Here is an 8985-nt window from a genome sequence, read left to right on the forward strand (position 1 = left end):
GCCACCATGCCCAGCTAATTTTTTGTATTTTTAGTAGAGACAGGGTTTCACCGTGTTAGCCAGGATAGTCTTGATCTCCTGACCTTGTGATCCGCCCACCTTGGCCTCTCAAAGTGCTGGGATCCCAAAGTGCTGCTTCACAGTCATGAGCCACTGTGCCTGGCCATGCCCAGCTAATTTTTGTATTTTTAGTAGAGACGCAGTTTCGCCATATTGGCCAGGCTGGTCTTGAACTCCTGACCTCAGGTGATCCGCCTGCTTTGGCCTCCCAAAGTGCTGGGATCACAGGCATGAAACCACCGCGCCTGGCCACCCTCTTGCACTTCTGAAACAACCAGCAAACCAAACCACCAAACAAATAAATATCCAGCTTTCCCTACACAAAAGCAAAACCAGGCCTGGAAAGGAAATGAACCCAGGAGAACAGAAAAGGAAGGTGGGTTTTGTCTCACGGGTCAAAACCCATATTATCGCACACACGCAGGGAAATGAATGACTCGCTCTTCAAGGCATGACTGTGGGCTCTGACGGCTCCAGCCTTCAGCAGCCCCCCAGCTCTGCGTCCCAACGCCTCTTCCGTGAAAGGGAAGCCCCTGTGACTGCATGATGCACAAGAAGGAAGGCGGTCGTGACCACGACTTAGAGGCCGGCCAGGGCACTCCCTCCTGCCTGTGCAGGAGGCAACTCCCAAAGCAGAAAGCACAGATGGGACGTGAAACATGCAAAACACACATCTCAACATTTATCCAACCATCTGCTTTGAATATGGGAAGTTTACTGCATGTCAATTAAACCCGTATAAACTGTTAAGGAGAAAATGAAGAAAAAAGTAAGTGTAAAAAAGCAGTGTGGGCCGGGTGCGGTGGCTCACGCCTGTAATCCCAGCACTTTGGGAGGCCGAGGTGGGCGGATCACGAGGTCAGGAGTTCAAGATCAGCCTGGCCAACATGGCGAAACCGTCTCTACTAAAAATACAAAAATTAACTGGGTGTGGTGGCAGGTGCCTGTAATCCCAGCTACTCGGGAGGCTGAGGCAGGAGGCTCACTTGCACCCAGCGGGGAAGAGTTTGCAGTGAGCAGAGATCGCGCCACTGCTCTCCAGCCTGGGCGACAGAGTGAGACTCCAGACTTCGTCTCAAAAACAAAAAAAGCAGTGTGTACAAAGACTGGAAATCTTACCCCAGGATGAGCTGCGGCTTGGAGCACTGATTTTCCGCTCTGTGATTGGCTTTTCCAATCTCCCCACACCTCTCAGTGACTCCTAATAAAATGCACCCTCGCTTACACTTTCTAGCCCCTCTTCGTTGCAGGAAGGAGCAGCTTGTCCTTGGTGGGCGCCTCTTTCGGGGGAGGGGGGCCCCTGCCAGCGACTTTGGGGACCCCGAGCAAGACGGGCCTATTCGAAAGGGCCCGAATGCCGCGTGGGCTTAGGGGTCCTGAAGCCCTGCAGAATTTTAACACACACCGGGAGGTGCGGGGTCCTGCGGCAGGACAGTGGGCAGGGCCAGGAGTTCGACCCCGCAGCTCGACCCCGCACCCTGTATCCCCCTCCTGGGGAATCGGCCTCCCTGCCTGGGTTCGCCATTCCTGAGGGATTCCCCTTTCCCGTCGCCAGAGTTCCCCCTTCCTGAAGGCTCGGCCTCCTCGCCGCCTAAGTTCACCCCTCCTGAAGGATCCGGCTTCCCCGCCGTCTGAGTTCGCCTTTCCTTTTTTTTTTTTTTTGCCCCACCCCCACCTCTTGTTGCCCAGGCTGGAGTGCAGTGGCACGATCTCGGCTCACTGCAACCTCTGCCTCCCGGGTTCAAGTGATCCTCCTGTCTCAGCCTCCCAAGTAGCTGGGAGTACAGGCGCCCGCCACCTCGCCCCGCTAATTTGTATTTTTGGTAGAGACGGGTTTCACCGTGTTGGCCAGACTGGTCTCGAACTCCTGATCTCAGGTGATCCGCCCGCCTCGGCCTCCCAAAGTGCTGGGACTACAGGCGTGAGCCACCGCGCCCGGCCTCGCCCTTCCTGAAGACTCGGCCTCCCCGCCGCCTAAGTTCGCTTCTCCTGAGGGATCCAGCTTCCCCGCCGCCAGGGTTCGCCCTTCCTCAGGGCTCGGTCTCTTCGCCGCCTAAGTTCGCCCCTCCCGGGCACCCACCTGGTCGCCTCTGCCGCCCGCCTTCGCGCCTCCTGGGCACCTACTTGGCCGCCTCTGCCGCCCGCCTTCGCCCCTCCCGGCACCCACCTGGCCGCCTCAGCCGCCGCCCCGCCTCGCAGCCGCCGCGGAAGGACACGGTCGCGGAGGACGCCTCACACGCACGCCCGACCGCACCCGCGGACCGGACCTACTTTCCTTAAAGGGCCCGGGGCTCCGCGCAGAAGCGGCGTGTAGGGGTCCCCCGGACTCGGTCCCGCGGGCTATAAGGGGCCCGGGCGGCGAAGGCGCACGGAGCCAAGTTCCGGGCAGCAGCCCTGGGACGCCCTGACAGACCCAGGCCGAGGCGGGCCGGGCAGGGCGGAGGTCTCCGTTGCCTAGCAACCGGGGCTGCGGCCTGTGGGCGGAGCCTGTACCGTCGCCGGGATACGGGGCGGGGCCTCAGCGGGAGCCGGCCGAGGAGCGGGCACGGGCCATTGGCGCATGCGTAGGGCGCGGCCTGGGGGGCGGGGCCCACCGAGTGGCGAAGTCTCCTGAGGGGCGGATCGTGGGCGGGGCCTGGAGGCGGAACCGGCGCCGTCAGTAGTCCGCTGAGGACGGAGGCGGGGCTGGGCCTGGGAGGGGGCGGGGCCTGCGCTGGTGGGGCTGGCGGGGAGGAGACGCGGTGCCCGAGTGGGGGCCGTTGGTTGGTGCGCGGCTGAGGGGTGTGGCGCGAGCAGCGCCGTTGGTTGGCCGGCGGCGGGCCGGGACGGGCATGGCGCTGCTGCTGTGCCTGGTGGGCATGACGGCGGCGCTGGCCCACGGCTGTCTGCACTGCCACAGCAAGTTCTCCGAGAAGTTCTCCTTCTACCGCCACCATGTGAACCTCAAGTCCTGGTGGGTGGGCGACATCCCCGTGTCAGGGGCGCTGCTCACCGACTGGAGCGACGACACGATGAAGGAGCTGCACCTGGCCATACCCGCCGAGATCAGTGAGTGCGGGAGCCCAGCCCAGTCCCGACTACCCCCCAGCGAGACCCCCGGGCAGGCCAGTTACCTGGCTGCTTCTCCTGCCCGCAGCCCGGGAGAAGCTGGACCAAGTGGCGACAGCAGTGTACCAGAGAATGGATCAGCTGTACCAGGGGAAGATGTACTTCCCGGGTAAGGGGCGCGAAACCGAGGCGGGGCCCGCCCACCCCAGGACACCCCGCCCACCGCCTGAGCCTGACTACCTCCTGCCTGGACTCCTCAGGGTATTTCCCCAACGAGCTGCGAAACATCTTCCGGGAGCAGGTGCACCTCATCCAGAACGCCATCATTGAAAGTGAGCAAATAAGGCCTCAGGGGAGGGAGGTGTTGCCCGGAGCCTCGGAGACCCACGGGGCTTGGCTGAGCCTGGAGCGATGTGAACAGGGCACCTGGCAGCGGGCAGCTGGGGAGGAGGGCAGCTCCCCAGGGAGGGACCCAGCCCAGCCCCTGAAGGATCAATGCCATCACCCCGCGAGGACCTCCCCTAAGTAGCCCCCAAAGGCGCTGGGAGTATTGCCACGCCTTCCCCTGAAGTTTGCTCCATCCGACGCTGGGGGTCACTTTGGGGACCCCTTCCCTCCGGGCCATGGACACACATATATGAAAACCAGGTGAGCCTGGGCCCCAGTGGCAAGGGACAGGCCCCGAGGCTTGGCGGATTGGGAGGAGGCAAGACTGGGGACAAGGCTGGGCCTGGTAAGTAGGCGCTGTCCTGCCCTCCCACAGGCCGCCTCGACTGTCAGCGCCACTGTGGTAAGCGAGGCTCCATCCAGGCTGAGGGGCGCGCTGGCGGCAGCTCGGGGCCCTGGAGGCCAAGGGGAGCCCTGGCGGCTGTCGTGTGTTTCAGGCATCTTCCAGTACGAGACCATCTCCTGCAACAACTGCACAGACTCGCACGTCGCCTGCTTTGGCTATAACTGCGAGTAGGGCTCAGGCATCACACCCACCCGTGCCAGGGCCCTGCTGTCCCTGGGGTCCCAGGCTCTCCTTGGAGGGGGTTCCCCACCTTCCACCTGGCCCTCGTCATCGGGGTAGGGTGGGGTCAGGGGTTCAGGGGCGCATCACTTCCAAACCCACGTCCCATAGGTCCTCGGAGCAGTGGGAGTCAGCTGTCCAGGGCCTGCTGAACTACATGTGAGTGGGGTCTTCGGGCAGCAGCAAGCTCACCTGGGCCTGGGAGGGAACACTGGCCATGGCCACTCGGCCTCCTGAGTCCAGACCCACTGTCCTTGTAGAAATAACTGGCACAAGTAAGTCCCCTCCTCAAACCGACACAGGCAGTGTGCATGTGTGAGCACCTCGTGGGTGAGTATGTTTGGGGCACAGGCTGGCTCCCTCAGCTCCACGTCCAACCCAGCTCTGCGCAGGAGGTGGCCGCAGTCCCTTTCACCCTCAAAGGTCTCTAACCCTTAGCTGGAGGGGGGCATCCTGCCTAAAGGGGCCCCATAGGGTCTGGTTCCACCCCTGCCCCAGGTCTGTGGTCAGAGCCTGGGAGGGTTCCCTGCGATGGTTAGGGGTGCCCCATGGAGGAGCTGACTGCCCCATATTGCCTTTCAGACAGGACGTGAGCATGAGGTAAGGCTGCCTTGACCTGGCCTTCAGGGGAAGGGGGTAAAGGGAGGGGGGGCTGGGGGGTCCTCTAGGTCAGTGGGGGTCCCGCAGGTGGGGCTCTCCCTATACCTGGGACACCTGCTGGATGTCACCTCTGCAACCACACCCATGTGGTGGTTTCATGAACCAACTACGCTCCTCCTCCTTCTCCTGGCCTGGGACACACAGAGCCACCCCAGCCTTGTGAGTGACCTAGAGAAGGGAGGCCTCGGGAGAAGGGGTGTTCCTAAGCACTGCGTGCCGTGGCCCCCACACCCTTCTGAAATCCCAGGCATGCGGGTGTCGTGGATGTGGCCACACACAGGACCACACATCCCAGCGGGGAGGAGAGGCCTGGGGCCCTCCAGCAAAGACCCCCAGGGAGGGAGGCAGGGGGTGGGGGACATGGAGAGCTGAGGCAGCCTCGTCTCCCCACAGCCTGGTATCACCGGCCTTCAGGTGTCTGGAGCCCCCACACCTGGCCAACCTGACCTTGGACGATGCTGCCGAGTGTCTCAAGCAGCACTGACAGCAGCCGGGCCCGCCCCAGCGCAACGTGGGGCCAGGACTCAGCTGGACAGCCCCCGCCTATCCCTCTGGAGCTGGGCTGCTACTGCCTCAGGACCCCCCTCCAACCCCAGACAGAGCCTGAGCTGGCCAGGGCCGGGAGGGCGGGAGGGAGGGAGCGGGGGTGGGCTGTGTACAGCGTCAGCGCCTGGGCAGGTCTGCGGAGCTGCGAGACGTGATGATTAAAGTTCCTGATGTTTCTCTTTGCAGAAGAGTTCTTGTCGGGGCAGGGGAAGTCTCTGGGGGCTGGAGGTGGGCTTCTGGGGAAGCCTAAAAGTCCCAGACAGAGCAGGGCAGGTCCTGGCCTCAGGTCCACAGCCATGGGGGACCGACTCGTAGCCACACTCACAGGGCCTCAGGGAGTGTCCCCAGACTCCTAGATGTGGGGCCGTGGCCCACCTGAGCACACACAGGTAGGCTCACACAAGCCCACAGAGCACCTGGGTTCTTCCACCCAAAGCGAGACCACAGTATGGTCAAGACCAGGGCCAGCACTAGTGCGTTTAGGTGTTGTGGTCACTCACATCAGACCTGAGCCAAGGAACGCAGGAACTGTGGCTGTCTCCAGTCATCTCTGTGGCAGCAACAGGTGTGGCATGATGGCCAGAGCCGGGGCCACGACTGCCTGACCCTGGCCGACTGGTCCTGAGACACAGGAGGGAGGGACTCACTTTTGTTCCATCTGTGCAGTGGTGCAGTTCCAAGTCCCATTCTCACTTGGGCGACCTCAGTCCGGTGGTCTCCTCGCTTCCTGCTGGTCTCCTCACTTCCTCGAGTGTCCCTTTGATCCAGCATTGGGGCGGCTGCAGGGCACTGGCGAGAACATCCCTGAACACACTGATGCTGCCAGCATGGGCCCCACGCCCTGTTCTGCGGCCGCCTCAGGCTTCCATCACGGGAGGGGCGCATAGGCACATTTGCTGTCAGGAACGGCGTGTGGGAAGGTGGCCGAGCGCCTCCCAGGCTCCGTGGGACATGGGAGCCACACGCGTGTCAGGGGAGAACGTGGTAGTGGCCACTGAGGACAACGTCCGGAGTGGTGGTGTCAGGTCCTGGCTGTGAAGGATGCTTCCTTTGAGGCTGGCAAGCGTATTTAAGTAACAGGAAAGAGGCTCGCAGCAGGCACTTTCAAGACATGGTTTTCTATAAAGGACGTTGGTGTGGGCCGGGGCTGGGGTCCCGTCTGTGCTGCTCTGTGCTCCCTGCCACCAAATGCCTGCCACCACGGCCACGTGTTGGGTTAGAGTTGGCAGCGGCTTCACTGACCCAGCATCACCTTGCTCGAGGCTCCCATCTTCAAGGTGTGAGGCTGGTGTAAAGGAGGCAAATTCACCCAGGGGCGGGGCGGCTGCTCTTCCACAGCTCTCAATTCTGGATCTGTCCCTGCCCTGAGGGGCTCCTGCGGAAGGGGAGGGAGAGCGGGCACCTGCTCCCCTGCACAGCCCTGGGTGGAGATGCTGGGAACCGAGGCCTCCACGGGGTGGGGGATTCCCTGGCCTGTGCCCGCGCGAGCCCCAGGCCTGGATGGAGCTGAGGCGCAGAGGCTCCAACCCTGCGGTGCCACATGACCAGGTCAGGCAGAAGACCCCATGTGGAAATGCCTGTTTTACAACTTTATTGGATCATCTTGACACAAAATCATGACAGCAGCGTGATATGTCTCTCTCTTGTTTATATGGGAATGTCGATAGCAAATAAATTCTTATGTAACACATCATATAATTTCAAATCCTAGAATCACTGCACGGGATTCTGTAATAGATTACATGCTAAAGTGACAGTTTTCATCAAAAGGAAAAGATAAAATGTCATTATCTCTGAGGAAGGGTCAGTCCTGTGCCCACGCTGGCCATGGGGATAGAGCAGAGTCCCCTTGCCCTGCCTGGTGGGGGCTCTCACAGGTCCTGCCCTAGGGTACTGGGCACACTCCTTCAACACAGGAGAACAGCCCGGGTCGGGTGCTTCCAGGCCCTGCCCGGGCCTTCCTAACAGTGCTGGGAAGGACGTGGGGAAACCTTGGTGCGCACAGTGGCAAGCGGGACGCGACCACACACCCTCACCCCAAACCTAAGCCCGTCGAGATGCACTTCTGCTGACCGGGAAGAATTGTGGGAGAGGCCTCATCCCGCCCGGTCCATGGTTCTGACTGCAACCTCTCTTTGACGTTCCTGGCCCCTCCCTGCCCACAGCCTGGCTGGCGCATGGCCTGGGATCCCAGGGCCCAGCCACCAGCCCACAAGCACATTGACGATGGACAACGCCCAGCAAGACCGCTTTCCCACTGTGGGTTCTGGGAGAGAAAACCTTGGCGACAGCGGCCCTTCCTTGCCCTCCCCCAGACGCCACTGTCAGGACCTTTGGGACAAAACCAGGTGACCCCAGAGGAGGCCACGTCAGCCCTGCCCTGTCCACCAAGTGCCCCTCATGTGGTGCCCATAGGGCCCTGGCCCAGGACAGGAGCCCCTGAAGCCACATTCAAGGACTCGGCCTCCAGCACGGGGCAGGGCACAGACCCAGGTGGGGGAGGCCATTGCTGGTTTGGGGACGTGAAGGGACTTCTTACCAAAGAGAGTGGGAAGAGTCACAGTAAAAAAGGATGGTCGGATAATTCAAAGCAATGTACGACCTCGGACGTCTACACAGCGGGTGGACAACATGGAATTAAATTAACACTCAGGCTTGCGTATAGTACACACGACCGAGGAGAGGCGAGACACGTCAGGGCTGCGGTCCCTGGGTGCGTGCTCCGCGAGGGGGCGGGGCTCGATGCAGCTCTCAACACTTGGCCAGCGTCGCCTTCATCTCTTCTAACAAGTTGCTCAGCAGCGTGGAGTCACTGCACTTCCCATCGACCGAGACAGAGTTCTCACCCTGTGTAAAGAAAAAGATTGGTATTTTTAAAAGTGTGTGCAGAGGCCAGGCACGGTGGCTCACACCTGTAATCCCAGCATTTTGGGAGGCCAAGGTGGGTGGATCACCTGAGGTCACAAGTTGGAAACCAGCCTGGTCAATACGGTGAAACCCTGTCCCTACTAAAAATACAAAAAACAGACTGGGCGCAGTGGCTCACGCCTGTAATTCCAGCACTTGGGGAGGCGGAGGCGGACAGATCACGAGGTCAGGAGATCAAGACCGTCCTGGCTAACACGGTGAAACCCTGTCTATACTAAAAATACAAAAAAAAATTAGCTGGGTGCGGTGGCGGGCGCCTGTAGTCCCAGCTACTCGGGAGGCTGAGGCAGGAGAATGCCGTGAACCCAGGAGGTGGACCTTGCAGTGAGCTGAGATCGCACCACTGCACTCCAGCCTGGCATACAGAGTGAGGCTCCGACTCAAAAAAAAAAAAAAATTCGCCAGGCATGGTGGCAGATGCCTGTAACCCCAGCTACTTGGGAGGCTGAAGCAGGAGATTTGCTTGAACTTGAACCCAGGGGGCGGAGGTTGCATGTGAATTGAGATTGTTCCACCACCACACTCCAGCCTGGGCAACAAAAGCAAAACTCTGTCTCAAAAATAAATAAAAGTACATGCAGGCCAGGCCGGGTGGCTCATGCCTGTGGTCCCAGCTATGCAGGAGGCTGAGGCGGGAGGATCCTATGCAGGGGGCTGAGGCGGGAGGATCCTATATGTGAGAGGCTGGGGTGGGAGGATCTGATGCAGGAGGCTGAGGCGGGAGGATCCTA

At 60.9% G+C, this 8985-nt stretch overlaps 2 protein-coding genes across 10 annotated transcripts in view; one reads left to right on the forward strand and one right to left on the reverse strand.

Moving 5' to 3' along the window:
- Nucleotides 1–2334: 2334 nt before the first annotated feature.
- On the forward strand, nt 2335–5505 carry IZUMO4 (IZUMO family member 4). 8 transcript variants are annotated; one of them, XM_017874868.1, is made up of 10 exons: nt 2335–3108; nt 3197–3277; nt 3369–3440; nt 3872–3898; nt 3993–4068; nt 4232–4279; nt 4381–4395; nt 4703–4720; nt 4910–4939; nt 5174–5505. In XM_017874868.1, the coding sequence occupies exons 1-10, from the start codon at nt 2892–2894 to the stop codon at nt 5262–5264; spliced, it is 675 nt and encodes a 224-aa protein (XP_017730357.1). In that variant the 5' UTR covers nt 2335–2891; the 3' UTR covers nt 5265–5505. The 8 variants fall into 8 exon arrangements, with proteins under 8 accessions (XP_017730357.1, XP_017730359.1, XP_017730360.1 ...); XM_017874870.1 differs by having other exon boundaries at nt 2799–3108; nt 4925–4939; XM_017874871.1 differs by lacking the exon at nt 4381–4395 and having other exon boundaries at nt 2799–3108.
- Nucleotides 5506–6900: 1395 nt separating this feature from the next.
- AP3D1 (adaptor related protein complex 3 subunit delta 1) overlaps nt 6901–8985 on the reverse strand; it is a 49808-nt gene continuing 47723 nt past the window's right edge. For both annotated transcript variants that reach the window (XM_017874879.1, XM_017874878.1), the window contains one exon: nt 6901–8173. In XM_017874879.1, coding sequence (XP_017730368.1) covers nt 8078–8173 — 96 coding nt within the window. In that variant the 3' untranslated portion in view covers nt 6901–8077. The remainder of the gene's footprint in view (nt 8174–8985) is intronic.

This window comes from Rhinopithecus bieti, unplaced genomic scaffold (genome assembly GCF_001698545.2).
Source record: "Rhinopithecus bieti isolate Rb0 unplaced genomic scaffold, ASM169854v2 scaffold_9769, whole genome shotgun sequence".
NCBI classification, from domain to species: domain Eukaryota; kingdom Metazoa; phylum Chordata; class Mammalia; order Primates; family Cercopithecidae; genus Rhinopithecus; species Rhinopithecus bieti.

What these genes read in the sequence shown, in the direction of transcription:
- IZUMO4 (XM_017874868.1), top strand. Translation starts at nt 2,892, where the DNA reads ATGGCGCTGCTGCTGTGCCTGGTGGGCATGACGGCGGCGCTGGCCCAC. An exon ending in GGCCATACCCGCCGAGATCA is followed by an intron (nt 3,109 to 3,196) that starts GTGAGTGCGGGA and finishes TCCTGCCCGCAG; the next exon opens with CCCGGGAGAAGCTGGACCAA. An exon ending in CGACTGTCAGCGCCACTGTG is followed by an intron (nt 3,899 to 3,992) that starts GTAAGCGAGGCT and finishes CGTGTGTTTCAG; the next exon opens with GCATCTTCCAGTACGAGACC.